At 35.1% G+C, this 23,181-nt stretch overlaps 1 protein-coding gene across 2 annotated transcripts in view; it reads right to left on the bottom strand.

Moving 5' to 3' along the window:
• Positions 17,217–23,181, bottom strand: part of LOC105160172 (TIMELESS-interacting protein) — a 10,908-nt gene continuing 4,943 nt past the window's right edge. The window contains exon 5 of one of the 2 annotated variants that reach the window (XM_020693178.1): positions 17,217–17,685. In XM_020693178.1, coding sequence (XP_020548837.1) covers positions 17,488–17,685 — 198 coding nt within the window. In that variant the 3' untranslated portion in view covers positions 17,217–17,487. Of the gene's footprint in view, positions 17,686–17,719; positions 18,450–23,181 lie in introns of those variants that run through there. The other variant, XM_020693179.1, reaches the window with a different exon arrangement.

The following is a 23,181-nucleotide window of genomic DNA, read 5'->3' as shown; positions in this document are numbered from 1 at the left end:
TGATATAATCTTGATGAATGTAGTAAGTATTCATCTGTGGCACCATGTGTTTGTTCTACTTACTATTTACGCTAAACAGTGTTTTAACATCACAACAATTCCAACAGATCAATTGAATAACCCATGTAGTTGGGCTGTATATTGGATGAAAGCTATGAAACTAACTTTTGAGAATTGGTCTGAAATGTACCGAGTCGAGTACCTCGAGACTGGGCATCGAGAGTCTTATAGAGACTTGCGCTAAGTATTGCATTCATTGGATGAGTGTTGTGTTTCATCAGCGATAGACATGGGATGTGTATGCAATTTTAGTGAATTAGTTGACAAGGTTGTTAACTAATTGAACTGACTCGCGGAATCGTCATATGGAAGTCTTAGAGGCTTGGCCGATTTGACTTGAAACTCTGGTAATACAGAATTAATCATTGGACTTGAGGAATCATGGTAGTCGCATGCGTATGATGGCTATATCTTGGATCTGGCGAGAGATGACTGTGTCATCGATTTGGTTGTTATAAGTATTGTCCAGTGTAGTCGGAGTATGTAGTAAGGACGGTGGATTTCAAGATAGAATCCATCCCTGATCACTACATGATGGATATATCTCCTATGCGCTTTGAGATGGTTTAGACTCTTTAAGTCTATAGCCATAGCGATTGCTCGAATAGGAAATGATTTTCTTTGTCGATAAATAGAGTAAATACATTTCAAGTATTCAGCATAGTTGCCTGGTCCAGGATGGGGATCGACACCCAATTCCATGCCCTAGACTAAGGCCGGGCCATGGTCGACGGAAGGACCGTACCTGTATGGAACTAGAGAGCTTAAATGTTTACACCAATATTCACCTAGTCTCTAGTGTCATGGACCGTTGCTAGACGACCACTCATGGTAACGGGCGTTTTTGATTAATGGTTAGTTAGAAATAATTAATTAAATCAAATTAAATTAATTATTGTGTTGGACATAAGTCCAAGTCTAGTTGAGGGTGAACCTAAAGAGTCACACACAAATCACTATGAAAATTGGTGGAATTAATTTGAAATTAAACCGGAAATAAATAAATTAATTTAATTGAATTAAATTAATTCAAGGAGAATATATATAAACGATTGGATCATTTATTTTTAATAATCCATTTGATGGATGACTCAAGAATTAATTAATATTTTGGCTTAACACCTTTAAATTAATTGGATTGATTTGTTAAGTTTGGCTTAATTAATTGATTGGACCAATTAATTAGTATTTGGGCTTAAATTTATTTAATTGAATTAAATGAATCTTTAGACTTAGTTGGGCTAAAGTTAATTTAATTAATTATTATTCAATGAATTTTTGTTGGACTTGATTTAATTTGATTATATCAATTCCGGTGCATACTTGAAGTCTAAACCCATTTGAGGGAGGTTAGAGCAAGTTAAGAAGGAGTTGAAACTTTTCGCCATGATAAACACGATGGAGTGGTTATTTCATTATGGTTGAAGGTTATATGCATTTGTATGTATAGATTTTCTTGGAGGCAAACTTATTAGTTATTGAATTTTGAATTCAATTGTATGTAATATACAAAACTACACACATATTCAACAGACCTTATGACATAAGCAATGAAATTTGCCTCTCATTTCTCTCACAAAATATTCTCCTTTTGTTCTATATTGAATTTGTAATTTGGGTGTTTTATTTTGGTGTTTTGGAGATATAGAGAGAAAAATAGAGATAAATAAGTATGTGTTTGAGATAGATGATATGTTTGGATTTGTGTTTTGATATAATATAAATAGTTTAAAATAAGTAGTGTATATTTAATGTTGGGATTTGGGAGCCAAAGGTTATTGTTGATTGTCAAATAATGCCTTTTTTATATATTTATTAATATAAGTGTGTATGTATATAGTATTTTGTTTGTTAGTGAAATATAGTTTATATATTTATGTTAAGTAATTTTCTTTGTTAAGTTTTTTTTTTACATTTTAAATAATACTTACAAATTTAATGAGTAATTAAATGCACTGTTGTATTGTATCCAAAATGATTTTGTTACACTTTATATTTGGACTGAAAAAATATAATATATAAAATATGAATAATATATATGTTTAATTAAGTATGTAGTATTGATATATTGTCCTCTATTTTCAAATTTCTCAAATATTTCATTGAAGTATTAAAAATTTTGAGTACAAAATATTTAAATAGTGTAAGTTGAAAAAAATTATAATTAATACACAGTAAATTGCAGTATAGTAATTTGTTGAAAATACATTCTTTAAACTTTATATTCGAATTGATAAATTACACTTGAAGTAATAAAAAATACGAATTTTTTATATAGTACTGGTGTATTATCCTCAGTATACAAAACTGATAAAGTATTTTATTGAGGTAGAAAAATTTTAAATATTTTTACTCAGTAGCATTGATAGTGAATATCTTTAATATCAATGATTTTGTAAGTTAAAAATTATTTTTTATATATAATTATTGCTTAGATTTAACATATAGTATATATTAAATAATATATAATATAATTTAGAAAAAAAATCGCTATATCTCATTTGCTTTAGTGTGGAGTTTTAAATAATATATAATATAATTAAAAAAAAAAATCGCTATATCTCATTTGCTTTAGTGTGGAGTTTATTTATTTATATTACATAATAATTAAAAAATTGAACAAATAATTACATGCACTACATTATTGCGTTGAAAATGATTTCGTCCGCCTTTATGTTCACGATAAAAATATTTAATTGATAATCCGAACAAAAAGTACTTTGCATTATGCATGCAGCAATAATATACTGTCCAAAATTTTCAATATATCAAAAAATATTTCGTTCAAGTAGAACACTATATTAAGTCCAAAATATCTAAATAGTTAAAGTTAAATCAATTAGCATTGATTAGTTAAAAACATAACAGAGGGAATATTTTTACTCGTAACATATAAGGCTGTCAATTTCTAGAGAATTCTCCAATTCTAATTACACATCTGCATGACGTATAAAAAACGAATGCATTTGACACTCACAAAATGCTCGAGTAGTTGTTTCCTTTTTACTGATTAAACCAACATTCGACTTGGAATTTTCACAGGAGGGCATTGTATGCTTAAGGACCGTCACGACGCCATGGTGGGAGTCCCTATGGTCGTCGTGAGCGCGCCTGTGCTATCTCCCTCACTATATGTTTGGGAACCCTAATCAAATTGCTCTCCAAATCCATGAATGTAGTCAGTCCACTATCCAATCCCCCTACTTTCGGTCCCATGTCGAGAATGCGTCGTGCAGCTAATGAGGTACTGCATGCTAGCGCTGGACCACCATCTCCACGAACTACATGTTCCACTACATCCCAACTGACGATCTGTGTATGTGTCTGTAACGATGGGACAGTAGAATCCGATATGACAATGGGTGCATCCTTGTCTCCTCTCACCAAATTACGCACAATGTTACCACTCTCGTCGTTTTGTGCATCATTTTGGGCCTCAAAAGGAACAATCGGCAACCTGATGGGGCCCCACACCTCTAGCATGCTCAGATAATGTAGCTCTAGGCACTAATAGTACTGTCTAGCCAACGAAAAATGCTACAGCAGGGTCCAATCTACAATTTGTTGGCGTTGCAAATTATAATACTAATTTTAAACGGTAATTGTTAGGTAGATTTCATCACATTGGAAATAACATGATGTAGCCCTAACGCAATTGGTCGTAGCTCTAATGGAAACACCATAATAAATGTTTTAATATCATAATAAATCCCTGGTATCTGAGTGATGCTGTGGAACTGGTGAAATCGACTTTTAAACTCGTAGAATTTATTACGGACCTTGTCTCGAGTGTAAGGATATCCAAAAATATCTTCGTAATCCACGTGCCCAATGACCCATCTGCTCCTCCGCACGTGCATCGTCTCTCATAGGCTCCTGGGTGATGTCGTCAAGTATCATCCACATGAAGTGTTGTTCAATATTTAAACTCCAGTGGTCGTCCTGTGGAAATCTAGCACTCTCCAGATATCTGCGATATGCCATGACTATAAAGATTTATGGTTAGGAAATATGTATTATACAACATCGCATCACGTGTACGGTTCAAAATGTAGAAAAATGTTAATTTTGCTTGAACTACTATCTAAACAGTTTTACAATTGTCAGCAATCAAGCACATATCATCCTTCATGTGAGTATTACTAAATGATCTTATAGCATAATATTCCAAGACAAAGTGAAAATTGGAAGAGGTTTTAGTAATTTACATATGAATCAACACTGTCCACTATGTTTATTGCTAGTTTGGATGGTTGGCTGTCCACATTTGCATACCTATGCTATCTCGAAGGTTGCTTTGGGTTTCTATCTCATAAGTGGTTGGATGTCCCTTATGGTAGAATGAATCCATATTAGGTTGAATGTCTTCATCCGATTTGTTGAATATGATGTCATTGTTGCTAAACCTATGGATGAAGTTCCGAAATGTGCAATATGCAATTACTATATTGACCTGGTGGTTTTGAAGGTAGCTCGGCATCCCCCACTGTAGTATCAGAAAATGTTTCTTCAGTAAACCGAAGCATCGTTCAATTACATTTTGCAACCTTGAATGTGCATGGTTAAACATATCCTGTAGGGTATGATATCGACGACCTTGTCCCCTCCACTCAGTTAGGTGATACCTTGTTCCTCGATAAGGAGCTAGGAAACATTGGTAGTTTGCGAAACCCGCGTCTACCAAATAATACTTACTTGCATTGTCACACGGCATTGTCATAGAGAGAACTGCTAATGCCACGTATTTTACCCTTAAACAAGATAGTCAATGGAGTCTAGCTTACATATTACAACGCTCACCGATCGGAGGGAAAGGAAAATTCTTGGTCCTGTGAAACTGCATGGTCTAGGACACGGGCATCGGCCGCACTTCGTTCCCACCCAGCATACATATAAGTGAAATTCATATCAAAATCACATATTGCTAGTACGTTTTGTGCTAGGCGGCCTTCCCGCGATCTGTATCGATTTTGGTCAACTTGGGAAACTAGGCAAGTACCATCGTCCCATCCGTCTCCCTAACGCAATCCTACATCGATATCAACAATTATGTATAGTTACATGCATGAAATACTATGCGAACCAACTTGAGTTAATTACGCGGTTGTGAAAACGATGAGATGGTGTTACGATAATAAAAGATGTGGTACGTACCTTGAAGTATAGATATGGGTTATTTTCCACTCTTGGATGAGTTATTAGTTTTGGCGTCATTGTGCACAAGGCAGAAAGCACTCAGTGGAATCTACGATTAATAGTCTCCAATGAGTGTTGAAATCGCTCCATATTGTCCGGTGTTTTTTATGCATGCCGACTATTTGCATGAAGAGTACAACCTCCTCAATTGAGGTAACCCTGGACGTCTGACCATGAGGCAGTAACCCTCTAGTAGTCAATGCATCAACCAAAGCATAAAAGCATGGCTTGGTCATGCGAATGTTGTCAAAAACCTTCCCTGGTGTGAGGGTGTCATAATCTCCGCAACCCATCTTACTCCCTGTAGTGCAAATGTGTTACGTAAAATATTTTTCCTAAATAAATTTGGGCATATTAAATCTCTAAATGCATAAAATTCCTTTGGAATATCAGATTCGTTACTTCCTGGAATCCTTAGGGTCCTTGGGTTTTCACTTGCGGAGTTCGACTCTAGACCTCCACTAACTCCCGAGCTTGCCATATATTTGGTCGTTGTTGTATTGCTAAATAAAAATAAGACAAATTAGTGTGTAAGTTACAAATAGTAGAAGTCCCTCAGCTAGAGACATGAAAATACTTAACGAGCATGGGTACTTGGTATGAGTGCAATCTAAGTAAATCGGTATAGCAAATACATTCACAAATACACATAACGAAATCATTTTTTTCTAATTTTGTAACAGTCTAGCAATACAGTCACTTGACCAATGAGTACAACCAGTGGAGTTTATTCTGGTCGTTAAGACATAAGAAGATTGCGTGTGTGTTGTGATTGTAAAAATGCTCCAATGCAGTGGTGAAGACGATGTCTGACAGATCCTAAAACTTTGTCAACTAGTGTAAACATCGCTCAATAGATTTAATAGCTTTAGGCCAGTGCAGTTAATCTTCCCATGAAGTGATTCAGTCCACCTATCCATGGTCTCACACTTCTTAGCTTGCAACTCATTGACTACTCGTCGGAATCGACGCCTACTTCTAGACAGACCAACGGATGCCTGCAATGGTCCCGGGGAAGAAAAGTATCATCCGGAGATGTCATGGGAGCAGATCGAGAGAATGTTGTATCTTCATACTCATCTCGTGACTAGCGGCTGCCCTATTGAGTGCCATCTATCTGTTCATCGTCTATGTGGTTGGTATTATGGATTGTCCAACGATGTTGTGATGATGAATGCGTGAACCCACCAGATGCGGTGTTCCGTAAGAACATTTGAGTGTATTTGTCAAACCGTTGAAGCCCATGCTCAACGATTTTTCTATATTGTAGATTTTTCTACATTCATTCACATTGTAAAGATATGTAATTAGCTTGTGAATCTGTAAGGACACTGCAATCAGGAGAACCTTCATGCAAAAATAGGTGGTTAAACGAAGACAGAACGATAGTACGATCAGATGTTTACTCGATACAGCTCCTCTAAATGTCCTGTATCGTTTGTTATGGTATTCCTTTCTGAATCCCATCCCTACCCTGTTCAAAATTTCTTCAACAAATGCCAAGCACGACGCAATCTGTTAAGTTTGCCCTTAAGCTGTATCGTCATAAGAAGAAAACCCTGACTCATAACAGAGTTCATTTGCTCGGTTATACGAGCCCAGACCGACGTTCGAAATGTGGAAGATTGGAGTCAGTATGTGATGAACTCCTAGTGCATTAACTCAATGAACATGCATTCCGTTTTCGTGCTCCATAACACTTTATTGTATTGAGATGACTGGGAGGAACCAGCGTCATTTGGATGTTGCATCTTTGTGGGTTGTCTTATACATCAAAGTATCGTAAGTAAAATTGTTTATATATCCATAAGAAAAAAAAACTGTCGCACGTCACAAGGGGTTGGAATTATAAACCAACAATCATTATCTCACTAATGAGTTAATAGAACATAAAACCATGGGTTCGCGCAGTAAAATGAATGTATATCTGTTGGCCGTTTAATGTTTGTTTTAGTCGTATATGTCACTATGTCGATTCATTCACTTATGCTTATTTGTTTGATATATATTCTCTTTCTATTTCAGTTACTAAAATTTATCTCATGTACAATCTGAAGATTTGACTGACATATCATTGCAAGTTGTAATTATTGTTTAACTCCTAAATGAACATAGAGAGAGTCGTACATTCTTGCCCTGCCTTGCCTAATCCTTGCTTCCATTTTCTAAATTGTTAAGCACAAAGTACCATGGTGCCAAGTTCTTATATGTTAACTCATTAGGAAAAGATTATTCATTCGACAAAGATATAATACAAATACCTTGTCAATCTTACTGTTATCCATATGCCTCATTACAAAAATATGTAGTTATTTAGTGGAGAAAATGTGTCCATATTACATGATTGTCTACACAAGGGTATATATACAAGAATTATGGAATTGAGTGGAGGAGCTTTAGATTAATCTCTTAAAATTGTCACTATTTTGTTATCTGATTGTAGAAGGATATGGCAATATCTTGTTGGATCCAATTTAGATGCCACCAACTTTAGTTATTAGTGAATCATTATGAGGACCCCAGTTTTCTGTACAAGTTAAGCAAATGCAGATAGTTTGAACATACCAAAACACAATCTGCAACAAGTATGTCTATGAGGATACTAATTGGACACAAGATATTCAATAGCTAAAATTACAGATCACACTGATTACTATAGGGATATAACAAAGGACTTCTGCCAACTACTGTTTAAGGACCAACACTCTACGTTGGAGTTTGCTTCATTTGTACGAAGAATGAAAGAAAGAGTTTACAAAAATTTTGAACATTATGAAAGCATACCTTGTATCCCAAAATACAATTCAAAGCTACTAAATACCAGTAGATTATTGAAAAATAAGCTAACCATGATTTAAGTATAGACTTTAACAAATTGCTTCAATCCTGCTCTGAATTTCCCCCCTCTTTACTATAGTTTCTATATCAGAGATAGTGAGATGGCCGTATATGGAGTATCTACTAAGTATACCTCAACTAAGCTGCATCTAAATCCATTAGTTTAGTACTTTCACAGCCAATAAGTAAACTTTTACTTATATTACAGCATATTCGTAATTGCGACCATAGCACACCTATATCTCATTTCTATTAAAATTTCAGCTGTAGATTTTCAAATCTTAAACGCCATAAAACAGTGAAGAAGCACTAAACTTAAATAGTATCAAAGACATACAAAACAACAAGCAGAAACGGATAGGCAAGATTGATCTAAATAATACTCCAACAACACAAAAGTATTAAAATAGCTGATAAGTACCTTTTTAAGTTAAAATGGCAATAACAGTTATATTGTAGAAGACTACAGGACCAACAATGAAAAATAGAATGCAAGAGATGGTGGATAACTTGAACACTCTTCGGTGGACGAAAACTCTTAAACGTCAAAGTTAGCTCAAAACACTACACCCATATACACACACTAAAACCAGTATCAGCTATGAAAGCATGAATGCAGTATTTCTATCACACTCTATATATGGTATATATAGAGTGCATAAAGTCGCAGGTTTGCTGCAGGTTTAAACATGTTCCACTGTGCAACATGTGACTCAATAGACACCTTAGAAAAAATTCAAAATCGTACAATAGTTCACTGAAAAAATTAACTATGCAACATGTGAAAGAACAGAAACATCAGGAGAAATTCATTGCAATACAGTAATTTACTGAAAAAAAACTACTGTTGAACCGTACATACTTTTCAGTATACTATACTGAAATAGTTTCTCAATAATTTTACTACATCCAAACCCATTTCTCAATTTTTTAGAAAATTCAGAATATGTAATTTTAATAAAAGAAAATGTGGAATTAAATTAAAAGACCAAGAAATTTTCTATTAAAATTTACAGACCCAAATTCGCCTTTTCGTTTACTCGACGCGGCGTGTGCAACGGGAACTAGGTGGCGCGTAAGATATAGATTCCAATAGCCCGCAGCCGACTTTTGACATGAATGGCGAGTGGCGACGGAGTCTGGCGGAGTGTGTGGCGAGTTCATCCTAACGGCAAGGGGCCGAGTTCATCCTAATGCCGCCGTTGTGGGAGTTCAATGCGCTGGGTTTGTGCTGGCGGTGCTCAAATCGACGGAGCGAATGGGTGGGGAGAGAAGGGATTCAAGTCATGCCGATTGAGAGAGGAGAGGAGAATCTGCAATTGTAAAATTAAGGAATAAACTAATGGGCTATGGGCCTATAACTTTTTAAAAAGAAAACAGTCTACAAATTTGTGTTTTTACACCCAGTCAAAGCATAAAATCAAAAAACCAAACATTGACATTATTTTGGCCCATATGGGAATGGGCCAAAATATAAATGCAAACACAGTGAGTGTTTGTTTGGAGTTGTTATTCCTTCTTGTTCTTTGTTCTATGTAGCAATTAAAAAGAACTATATCTATTTTATAGTGTGGTGTGGACAAATTAGACGGGTTCTAATTTGGATCCTAAAATGGACGGAAGAGGATCGAAAAGGAAAACAACGCACGTTGCTGCTCATCTATAAAAACAGAAGGTAAAGTTTCATGTTACATTTTTGTGTCTTTTGTTTCATCCTCTAACCACATATCTAGCATGTATATTTGTTCGTTATTATGTTTTGATAAACACCAAACGCTCGGCAATTCCAAAGGAAAAATCTCTTTGAACCGTTTTAATTTTTTTTATTATACACTTCCACTGCGTTCCTGGACCATACTGATTCTTTCATGTATAAGTCTCTTGATGTTCTCCAGAGAGCTTGCTCTCTTCGCTAATGTCAAACGACTTTATCTCCTGTAATGCTTCCTTGAAGTTCCTAATCTGTTCCTCAGATTCCTCAAAGAACTATTGCTATCGATGAGTCCCTGTGGTCTGAAAGACAAAAGAATTTTACCAAATTTCCTCTTATCCTGCATTTTCGGATAAGTTAATCTGGCATCGAATTCACCACGCTTGCTGCGAAATTTATAGGCATTATCTATTGAAGGCCTTTTCTCTTCGCAAATCTGTATCTCACTACCACAGTTAGTAGTAAAGATCAACAAATTCCTTTAATTATCCTACATATATTTTGCAAATATTTGAATGAAATTATTACCTAACAAGATATCAACACCTCTATCATGAAAATAAATAGGAGGTGTTTTTACACCTAAACCATTGTGATCTAAGTGCTCCTCCGATCATGATCTTGACTTTTTATATTACCTTATTGAGCATTAAGATTTTTTGTGAAAAATCCCTTCCTGCAATAACGGGTAAGGTTCCCTTACTTCTTTAGGAAAAACTTCGTGTTTTGCCATGCAAATCCATGATCCTAAATCAATATAGGCTGCAGAATACTCTGTCTTATATGATCATACAACATACCAACAGATATATATAGAAAAGGGACTGGTCATTCAATCCTTATGGTAATACCATCAAGACTGAATTCCATTCCGTTACCTTTTATTTCCCATGGTTTATGATCTTCGAGGAAACTTAAATCCAAAGTCATACTTCCATTTTCTCATTCTGCAACACCTGTAACTACAATTTTATGGCCTATTATTTCTAACATACCTTCATATCTACCAACAACAGGTTGCTGCAAATGATATAAGTCATACAAGGGAAAAAGTTTTCTTTCTTAGTGATGTCAAATATAACTTATATTTCTTTCCATCCTTCATGGCATCTAAGTTTTATGTTATCCACCATAATATCTTGAGGAGTTAAATCTTTTAATAACTCTTTCTCTTTTCTTTTGTAGCCTGCAATCCTATCTTCCGAAAATGACATCCTGCTACTAAACTCAGTTCTAGAGCTAAGTGTTCTATCTAAAATTAGGTGATCTTTTATGATGATATCGACACCACCTATTCTAGGTATCCTTATTAGATCTGGTGTCATTACCTTGGCAAATTTCTTGAAATTTTGAGAAATCTCGATATACTCTTTCCTAAGAAACAAATTTGAATGAAAGCGTACTGGAAAGGGCAATTCTATAAGTTATAAAATATGGTCTATTTCCTTCTTTCATTAGATCTTTCCTTTTAAAATCTTGATGAAGGGTTAAGACTCTACTGAAATCTTGATTTTCTAGGTTGTATGCAATCCTAGGATGAATGCCAAACATCAATTTTCTTGCGTATAGAATACCTATAATTGCTCCAAGACAGTCATCTCTTAGGTTATTAATTCTTCTATCCATTATAGATAAATGTATTTCTGAATCAATTTCTTCCTTAGAAGTTGCTTTTATTACTACTTCAATAGTTCCTATGTCGATTCATTTCATAGTAACAGCTACTTCTTTTCTAAGCTTACTCTATTTTTCAAAAATTCCTTCTTTAGAAATCAGTTGCATATCCATCACATTAACAGTAACTTTCATATGTATAGCAAATTTACCTAAATTTACTTTGTAGATTATGTGATGCTTCCTTTGGTTCAATCCTATCTGGTTTAGGACTTTCCCAATTACTCCAATCCTAGATCAGTCTTGTCGCATGATTCTTTCCATAGTTTTGTTTGACACTGTCATCCTGAAAAAGAATCCTGACAAGCTTTCGGAGGTTTGAAGTCTATCTCCCTCATTGTAATTATTCTAACTTGGTTGAAGATCCATCTGAATCAGTCTCTATTTCCTCCTCGTAGACACTTTCATCTGATGGATGATCTTCGAATTGGTTAATAAGTACCAAATCGCCATAGTAGACTGCATCTAAGATGTCATCCATGGCTTCAAATTTTCATAATTCACCAAGTCTCTGCGAGCAATCTAGAGAGATATGACCTCTTGCTCTGTAGGTCCAACAATTGCAGTCTTTGAAACTGTCATTGGCTCGGGTATGGGCCCATTTGAAAGTTCTTCTTATAGGGGTTCTTCCTGTGGATCTTGCATCTGTTTGTCTAGATTCTTGGGATGAAACCCTTGTTGGCCTTGGTATTTTCTAGGATATTATCCCATCCGCTCTTCGCATATCCATTCAAGCTTAACTCCACAAGTTTTGTGAAGTTTTATTTGTCGAGTTCTAAAGTAGTAACCGCTATCTTTATGGCTGCAACCTATTCATCTATCAATTTCTCGATATTCAAAGATCGACAACATCCAAGTTAAGTATAGCGTTGTATGGATGCAAGACTGAAGCATGGTTCTCGCCCAAGGTGTATTTTCAAGCACTCTTCTTGTATTTCTTCCTAGATTTTCTTTTATCCTGGTTCCCACGAACATTAGGGTGGCGTTAGTGTGGAAATCCACACTCTTTGTCATTGGATGATCCTATGGAGGATCATTGGAACATGTACTTTCCTCCGAGGTTGGTAGTGCTGGAGTGGTTTCATTGGTTTGGATAATGATTAAATCCATAATCCCGAGTTGGGAAAATAATTCTGTCAATTCTTGTAAATTGGATAAATTTGCTTTTGTTACCTCCATTACTTTATAGATCTGATGGATGCGATGATTAGATCTTCTCTGTGACCTTTCCCTTTTGATGTAGAAGTGGTACTGTTCCAAAGGCGTCTCCGATTTGCTTCTGTCTGGATTTTGATATCTCAAGGCTCTCCCTTTGATTTCACTTTAAATTTATAATTTCTGACTTCAGATCTGTAAGGTCCTTGTGTAGATCGGGGGGATCTTAAGGATCTCGTCCACCTTCTGCCTCAAAGTTTCTATTTTTGTAGATATATGAATTAACCTATGTCCATAATCTTAACTATCTATTGTAGCTCTCTAAAATCTTGGGAGATCTTCAAGGTATCTGGCTCGAGTTCTTTCCAGTCAGTTCCTTTAATCGTAATTTTTAGAACTGTAACTATGCAAGAATATACCCGTCTTACTTCTTTTGGCTGAGATTCTACCATGGATTTCAGTGGAGTGTAAACGCCTCACTATGTTTCATGGTAGTATCTGTTGAACTTGAAAATTCCTCAACTATTCTTGTTCTTCTTCTGGTATGAGAAGATTTGGGTCAATCCTCTTGGGACTGTTGTAGCATTTGTCAAGAATTTCCATGAGAAATTCCCTTCTTTGTATTTCCATAATTTGGAAATATTCTGTTTTTCATCGTAACTCAAATTGTCATTTGGTTCCATTTTCTTTCAAAGAGTCTCCTCCATTAGTAGATAAATAATATCTAAATATAATATAACTATATATTTCTTCGAAACCAATGCTCTGATACCATTTTCGACGAGCGGGGCATTAGCATGTAATTAGAGATGAAGTGGGACTAAATATGCAAATTTTATGAAAGCTATGGGACTAAAATTGTTGGCTCGGAAATAAGAGACGAAAAGTGAGAACTACCCTAATCCTACCGGACCAATTCTGTCATTTTTCCTTTTATTAAATTGGATTTAATTAAATTTATTGGGCCTTGAATTTATTTTAATTTAATTAAAAGGAAACCCGATCCACTAAATTAAGGCCCACTAGTTATAGGGTTGATTTTCCTTGTTGAATTGGAGTATGACCAAGTTGCAATTTTGGAAGTGCAATTTGGCTATATATGGTATTCCTTCTATATGGTATAATTGTAACATATCATGTAGAAAGGGGGCTTACCTTGTGGGATTGAGTGGAATGTATTCTAGACACATTTTTACTCTTTCATACAAGCAATACATATATATATACATACGCCATCTATATGGTATGATTGGATTATATCTTCTAGAAAAGGAATTGCCTTGTGAGATTGGTGGAATGTATCTAGACACATTTCTACTCTCTCATACAAGTAATATATTTGATCCAACCAAAGGGTGTGCCCTTAGTTTTCCCAGACATTTGATGTAGTATAAGAAATAAAATAAAATAATAAATCCATACATACTAGATATAGATAAATGGAAAAGAGATACGTCATTTAAAATGAAAATTACCTCTTTTCGTTTTGGTCAACAGGCAAAGTGTATCCCGATTTTGCTCACCTTAGACTCCAAATAAAAGTCCTCTAAAGACGATTTACACTGCACCAATGAAAGAATGATTTTGATACATACACCATCTGTATGGTATGATTGGATTATATTATCTAGAAAGGGAATTGCCTTGTGAGATTAAGTGGAATATATCTAGACACATTTCGTTCAACTCCCCTCTTGCTCCTTTTGCCTTAACGAATAGGACTACTGCCTTTTCTACCCTTCTAGAGGAGTTGAACGAAAAACCTTATGACTGTAGGAGTATGATAAATGAGAGGTTCTTACATCATTTCTGATTGAGTCCTTGTGTCATCCTTTTAGCGAAACATTTTCATCGTTTTTCTGTTTCTTGTTCTTTTTGTGAATTTTTAGTTATGGGGTCTTAATATCATTTTGTGCTTCTTGTAGAGAGGATAATGTTTGATCAGCTACTTCAGGACCTAGTCTCGGGGAGCCTAGGGGGTTGTTATGTTGCCACCCCTTCCTCGAGGCTAGTTGTAGGTGAACTTAAAGAGTCACACTCTAATACCGCATTGTGATGGAATTAATTCAAAATTAATTCCGCAAGGTAGAGATCAATTTAATTAGATTAAATGAATTTTTTGGAGAGAATAAATGATTGAATCATTTACATAAAAATTCATTGGTTGGATTTTCCCAAACATTAATTAATTGAATTAGTTAGTTTTGAATTTTAAGCCTCTTAAATTAATTGGATTAATTTAGTTGGATTTGATTATGTTTATGAATTGGATTTATAAATTAAATAAGAGAATCAACTTGGATTTTTTAATTGGATTAAAGGAGTTAAAATGATGGATTTAAGATTAAATTGAATTTAATTTAGGTCCATTGCACAAGGAGCTTGATTTCTTGGAGCCTAGTCTTCTTTAGACCAAGCCCATAACCCAATTTGACCTTATCTAGGTCAAATAACATGTTAGCTGATTTTAGGAGAGGTGGTGCAAGACATTTAAACCTTGGAAGGTTGAAAAGGTTGGATAAGCTAGTTCTTATCTAGTGGTTTTTGGCTAGGTAAAACACACTCAGAACCATCTTATCTCACAACCACACCTTACTCATGAATTTGAGCTCTCTCTCAAATTCAGGTATCTCTCATCTCTCTCCAAACTTGTTCCTTTGGTTCATCAAATCAAAGAATGAATGTAGAAAAATTGAGGTTGTTAACTCATAACGTGTTCTTAATTTTTTCCTTCCCTTTCCTAATCTTGCTAGCGTTTGATAGGAAGGACTCCCTGGTGATTATAGTAGACTGATTTAGAGGGTTTCAAGGTTGAAACCTCATGGAGAAAGATTGGATTGAAAAGGGAACAACACTTGCATCCTGTTCAAGAAAACGATGAGGATAAAGCTCTCTTTATGGTTTTGTACCTCTTGTTTTCTTTGCTTTAATCCATGGCCTGTTTTTTCGTTTATTGTGCATCGAACACCAGGAAAATATCAAGGGTACACCCCTTGATTGGGTATTAATTTTCTTTAATTCAATAATTTTTTTTCTCTTCTGCAGCGCTTCCCGGGCCAATCCACTTCATTTATGGACATCTTGAAGTCCCTTTTGTAGACACTCCAAGCGGCTATCCGTTAAGGTGGAATTCCTTTTGGGGGTTATGAGGGCTAATCTTGCTTCTCTCTGGGGGCCACTGCCCTTCGGACTTGGGGCCTGTCCTTCTCATCTACCTCCTTGGCCTTTACGGAGGTCTCCGCTGGTGCACACATTATTATCATCAATTACTCCCACACTACTAATGCGATCATCTGCTGTAAGTCCCCCATCAATCCAAAAGACAGCTTCCCGAAGGAGGTATATGATGAAGTGTTGTTCTGAGGGGGATTCATAGAGGGTTAAGAGGGCTTTCCGGATCCTGCAACCGTTGGTCCTCCAATAGGGGCTAAGGAGGTGTCTGCCATTAGCAGGAGAGCTCGAGTGTTCCCAAGGACCTCCATACCCTTCTGTTCGTTGAGGTTGTTGTTTGGAGCTTCCATCAGTTCTCACGTCTTAGTATGTGTTTCCACAGACAACACCAATTGATTTGTGCAAAAAACATATGAGTAGGATCTTTATAGACTTGACCTCCTTGGTTGGCCGAATTCTGCAAGCTTAAAGTTGAGAATCTGCAAAAGTAATATTAGCACTTTGACACCCAAATCAGTATGTAATATTAAACAATAATATTGAAAGGAGATAATATGGAAATAAGATAGTGAATTTTGATTGAAAAAAAAAATCGTGAATATAAATGAATGTATGTGGTAGAAATTGCTTGTGAAGGCTAAAACTACCCCCTCTGCTTGAGGGGGCAAAACCTAGTTTTGTAGCCAATGTCCCCCAGTGGTAAGGGAGCCTGGTCTCCGTGGAAGTCGAGGAGGTAGTTGTCAATGAATAAGCCTCCTTGATATCATAATTTATTGATTGGAGAAGTCTAAAGAAGTCTAGTCAGAAGACTCCAGTGGAGTGAGAATCCCGCTTCTTCAAGAATATGCCCTCTTGGACTTCCTTGTCAAATCCCTCCTCCCATGATATCTATCCACCTAGGCAAGTGTTTCGCTGGCGGGCAGAGTGGCCTTGCACCCCCCTAGGCCTCCAGAAGCATTTTTCCTACACTTAACTCTCTTGGGCCACAATCAGAGAGCGAAATGAAGCCTTTCCGAATCTCTTCTCCATATTGGGCTTGCTGTTTGGGATAATAAATGGATTGTCAATGTGTGACCATATCAATAATAAGTATAGAAATCATACATACACAAGAATAATTTTTTTATTTTTAGGAAAGAAAATACTCTCGATTTTCTTTATAAAAGTATAACTGTATGCATGATAGTGGTTGAATAATTGAAATATATAATAAAATTATGATATAATATTTTAGTTATTAATAATGTATTAAATTCTTACCCGTGACACTTTTTAGTGCTTTGGAATGAATAAAGAGGACTGATATTTGAAAATTTGTTAGTGGCCTTCCGCTGTTGGGTGCAAAAGGCCACAACATTAGCAATACTAACTTGTCATCCAAAGCGAACAACAAACACATGTTTCATATTTCATATAGTTTACTGATAAGCTATAGCGAAATCAGGACATCTTATATCTGACGTGAAATACCGTTCTCCAGAAGATTAATGCACAGTAGTATCTGCAGACGTTTATATATTTACACGAGTCATTAGGCAATTGCTAACCAAAATGTCATAAACCAACCACACACTGTCTTCCAACATTAATAATCGACTTTTGCAAGCTAATCTGAAGCCGAAGCTGAAGCTGGTGCACAAGAAGGCAGGTCAACAATATTTTTGAACTAGTGAAAGAACTGATCAAGCACGTAACAAGCGGGACCTGGCAGCTGCTTTCTCTAATGCTTTCAACCTGTTAGCTTCCATGCGAGCTCTTTGTTCTTCTGACATTTGATTTTGATTCGAACTTCCAGAATCGCCATTGGCTCCCTGAGTGGTAACCTCTTTAACCCCAGATGTATGAGCAACGTCTCTGACATGAGCAGGCTGAGACATCTCCTGGCAGAAAATGTTTATATTAGCAGTTCATCACTCTGCAGGACACTGGACATTATAATTCATGCGCAATGGCTAGATGTTGTTTAATACTTTCATTTCTAGCTCTTTAAGTTAGACGAGACAAGCCAGATCAAGGGAGTAGAGAATAAATAGTGGTGGAAAGAGAAACATGCCTTTAAATGCTAGGGAAAAATCAATATGAGCTCATTAAGAAGGAAGTACATTCATGCAAACCACCAAGTAAATTGCCTTGAATATGGATTTTCCACATTCAAGGATGGGAGCAAAACAGCCGAAGATTAGAACAAAGCTAAACTAAGATTAAAGGAAGTTTCAAGGATGCTTAAAAAAGCAAAGTCTTGACCTGTAGTTTGAGACCTTAGAAAAGCACCTATACAAGGAAGCATGCACAATTGAAAACAAACTTACCTGATTCCTTCTCAACCTCTAACTTATTTCATTAGAGTTTCTACAACATGAGAGAGGATAAGAGATATTTAGAAAAGATTGATAAGATGACATGCAAACACAATCGTAAACAGAGAAATCTGATATTCTAGTTGCTTACTATAGATTTGCTAAATTGGGATGATGAAAGCTGAACTAATGAAGTAAAGCATAACCTCCATCCTTCAGTAATAATCTCCAATACCTTTTCCCAATTCTCTGGTATGCCACAACTACCCATACCTTGGCCACTAAGGTAGAAATCCATCGCTCTAGCTAGCTTGTTAAGTTCACAATAATAGTGAAGCAAGGCTTTTCTGTGGAACGTAATCAAAGAATGGACTTTGTCATTCCAAAAACAAACTTAGAGAAAAGAATGTAGTTTGTGAAAAGAAGTGGGGTATATATGCATCACAAATCTTCCACCGGACCACTAAAAGCTGAAAGATCAAGATTTTTCATACTACGACACTTCAAAAAGCCAGGGGGCGAGTGTTCTTCAACCAAGATAGACTGGTGCAAAATAGTAAAGGATCAAAGATGTAAAAATATAATGGTATATAACCAGCGAAATACAAGTCCCACCGGAGATAATCCAGCTGTTATTTATTCTAACTTCTTACTTTGGTTTCTTTTTGCCTCACCAAATGGTACTTTAGAAAAACTTTAATCGGCAAAGCTTCCTGCAAATTTGTTTAGGCTCTTTTATTGAAAATCCTTTAATTTAGAATAGTTTTAGGAGTGAAAATCAATTAAGAGTATCTAGTCTTTCCCAAAGAAAAGTCTAATCATAGAACTTCAGAGGCTGTCTATAAAATAAAATCTTCATTAATTCTAGAGAATTGAAAATTGAACAGTTGAATTTGAGCTCTTTGTAGATTGTAGGTGATCCATAAACAATGGTACCATGGATAGGTTCCGCAAATCCTTTTATTATGTTTCTTACTCCTGAAAATTTTCAGCTCTTCAAAACTGTTGCCCCTGTAAAAAACCATTCATAATGTTTGAATTTGTATTTTGAGTATTTTGTTTTGTGTTTTGGAGATAGAAAGGAAAAATAAAGATAAATAAGTGTGTTGAAGATAGATGGTATGTTTGGATTTGTGTTTTGAGATAAATTAAAATATTTTAAAGTGGTGTAAGTTTGATGTTGGGATTTGGGAGACAAAAATCACTGTTTATTCATCTCTTTTTTATATATTTTTATATATCAATGTGTATATATATAAATATTGCATATTTAATGTTGTATTTTTTGGAGACAAAAATCACTGTTTATTGTCAAATCACGTCTCTTTTATATTAGATATATGTGTTACATATATATAATATATATATATACAAAGTTGAAAAACAAAAAAACACATAGATAAGGTGTAAAAATATGAAACCAAACATAGTGATTCTAACTACAAATATACACCTTTCTGCATTCTCTCAGCAATACCAATATGACCAGCGAATGGTCTAAAAATAGTAACCACCTCAATCAACCTATTAATTCACTGGCCTAAATAAGTTGACAGGCAGTTCCATGGAAATTGGTGGATTCCTACATTGCAGTCCCTATAGTCTGATAATATTGCATCTACGTGAGAGTCAGTTAGTCAGATAGTATTGCATCTACCAGGCAACTCTGAGGACATTCTTCATTATGTATCAGATTTGAAAGTTAAATATAAAATCTTTGAAGAGGTAAAATACAAATTGGAAGGAGTTGCCCTTGAAATGCTATTTATCATACACAACAGCATGATATTCTAATTATAGATGTCAGACAAGACCAATAAAATTTTACAGAATTTATCTTGCAGGATTTTAAGTAAAGTGAACTGATACATGGAATATGCAACTAGGTATATTGAAGATGATTTTAAGGACATCAGTTAAAATAGTATTTTGGTTACCCTATTTATTCAGGCATTCTTCTCTTAAGTATCTGGGCATATCATGGTATAGATGCTCTTGGAAGTATTGGTCACAGAATAATATGTTTGGAGAAATTGAAAATTAAGAAGGGTCCTTCTAGAAGTATACATGTTGCGCAGTTTTTCTAAAAACCATAGAAGGGAGCCAAACTAGACTTCAGACTTTGGCATTTTAAACAGACAAATAGAAGGAGAGGACTAGTCTTTTTCTTTATAGAAACCTAGTAAGGAAAATAAAAGGAGTGCAAAGACAGCACAAGAATGAAACAATAACAGAAAGTAGGCAGCAACTGCCAGAAAGGGCAAAGCAGTCAGCAGAAGAGAAAGAGAGACAAAGAAAGAGCACATGGATGAGCAACAAAAGGAAACATTATATATTGTTTAGGAAGACCAGAGCTCAAGTTCTTCAGGCTTCTGGAGATTCTTTCTGTTTTTTTTTTTTTGCAAAAAGAGAAAAGGAAGAAGAAAAATATAGAAAATGAATGCAGGATCATGAGATTTTGGAATAGGCATCCCAACAATATTTATATTAATGCAATTCTTAAGTCCAAATGTTTAGTTTTTAGAGATGGACGTAGAACACATAAAACTATAAGACTCCTGCATTATTTGATTGATTGAGGTGGTAAACCAAGTTTCCAAGGGGTTTATCTAACAATAAACTTCATGAGCTACATGATTGTTGGCATGTCACGATGAGCATAGGGTGCAAAATGGACCAGATAAAAGATTTCCCAAACAGAATGTATATTTTGAGTACTTAATCTGTGAGATTCATATTAGATTACTCCTTAGACCAGATAAAAATGAACAATATTTTACTCAATGTAAAAGCAATCAAGTTGGAAATAACATCAAATCATTATTGTCTTGAGACAAGTACTTTGTTAAACATTTTAAACTATATGTAGTGTATACTAAACTGTATTAGTTTTACCCAACATGAAATCCTCTTTTCTGTTGGTAACCTAATGCTCATCTCCATGCATTTTACATTGTAGCCTTTGGCCATCCAGCACTGGCATAAACAACTTTACCAATTAGGGAAGGTTCAAACCAGGCCAAACAGTTGATTCCCAATTGGAACCACCAAGGCCAAAAGAGTTGTTACAGATGTTAGGTAAAATCCAAATGAACCAGAATACCGAACAGATACTACCTAATCTGTTTAGGAATTTCGAATCGGTATTCGGTAAACCGAACTTTTTGGTAAAAATGAAACAATAATAATTACACTTCTTATTTATTTTTTAAATTTTTAATAAGTAAAATAACAAAAGTAATATAAAAATAATAATATACATAAATATTTATATAAAAATAATATTTCAGTATTCAATAAGATTCACACTAAAATTCAAAACCAAACCAAATACCAAACTTTTAAAAAAATAAAAATGACTACCAAATCAATTTTTTTGATTTGATTTTGTTATATACTGAATTTCAATTTCGGCTAAGCTCAATCAATTTACAAAACTATAAATACCCCTAACAGCTGTAATATTTCGGACACTTTTACGTTGATCAATGTGGTTAACTATTTACAAGTGGTTGAGGAATCTACCCACTATTGGTTATAGTGATTCTCTTAACACATAGTTGTTAAAGGAGCATGGTGCAAAGGTGCTCTGGAGCCATGGCACTATGCATATTTGCATAAATAAATCATATATTTATACATTAATATCTCTTAACATCAATACTACACAAACAATTAAATATAAATTATAGAAATTATATTAATCGTTATACCAAAAAAGAAACATATAAAAACAACAATTCAGGCATTTTCTCTTCTACTATTTTTTTTCTTTTCTATTTTTCTTTTAATTTCCTTAAAAAAAAAGAAAGGAAAAGTTAAAAGACTTGGCTTGAGCAAGCCTAACCTCATATAAAACTGTGTGAAGCCCAAGCTTCAAGCCCAGCCTTTAAAAGACAGCGCTCTCCAGGGCCCACATAAAATGGCTGCACCAAGATTGGTGCTTGCTTCCAAAAGGCACCATGCGCCATGCCGTGCCTTTTATAACTCTGGTTTAACTTTTATAATGTTTTATATTGATTCTAACCTTCTGATAGTTATGCCACTTGACCAGAAGAGTTGGTACATTAAACCAAGCTCAAGTAGGAAGCTGGATAATGAACTATAATGCTGTTTACTGCAGTCTATGGCATTATTGTCACAACTGAGGATTGGATCACTATTTGTTAGAAATCCTTCTGCAATAAACTCCTTATTTATGGTTGTTTCAGATACTAGACTTGGCATTTATTGAACTTTTGAACATAATATTGTAAACATTCTTAACACACGCAAAGCTAGGTGCAAAGCAGGTCCTTGTAAGGTCACATATGTAACTTGGCAATGCTGGAATTTACAATCCATTCTCTTACTAACATAGATGTTTAATTTAGGTTGGGTAACTTTTTCAGACTAGTATTTTCTATTTTTCCAATTTGAGAAGATTGTTTGAGTTTCCATCTTTTTATATCTTTGAACTTTAATAAGGTTTCTGTGAATTAGTATATCCAAATTGCATCTTTCATTGACACTCCACAGTCTGGCACATGTTGGTATAGATGTTCTTTACTAATAATACTAGCAACCATCAGAAAGTTTAGTTAGACTTTGACAAATTAGATAAGCATGCATTTAAGTTTTTGATTTGAGCATTTAGATAGTCATCATGGTCTTATGTTCAGAACCTGAAAACTCGAATTCTGCTGCCAAGGTCTTACAAAGCAGCTTTTTCGAGAAGCAACTTTTGGTATCATAAGTTGGTCAACCATCAATGTTCATCCAAAAGAAGTGAAGAATAAGTAATGGAAGAAACCTTTTACTTTGAAATTTAAAGTAGAGTGTTAGCTTTGCCGTTTTTCAGTTGTTGAGTTTGGGGAGCTTGGTATACGTTGTAGAATGTTTTGAAATAAATTCCTCCTTCCAGAACCATCCTCAATTGGATGAACTGACTGGCAAGTTTCTCTGATTACACACATCAAAGGATTACCAGCAGACTAATTCATCATCTAATGAGAATAAGAACAGTAGCAGTAGTCTATGCAAGTAAACCCTATGGTAATTTTGGCTAAATAATGCTAAGTGTAGCTGCTCTTACTCATT

The sequence above is a fragment of the Sesamum indicum genome, linkage group LG4, assembly GCF_000512975.1.
Source record: "Sesamum indicum cultivar Zhongzhi No. 13 linkage group LG4, S_indicum_v1.0, whole genome shotgun sequence".
Lineage (NCBI taxonomy): Eukaryota > Viridiplantae > Streptophyta > Magnoliopsida > Lamiales > Pedaliaceae > Sesamum > Sesamum indicum.
Note: the sequence above shows the minus strand (reverse complement) of the source record. Positions and strands in the feature narration are given on the sequence as shown.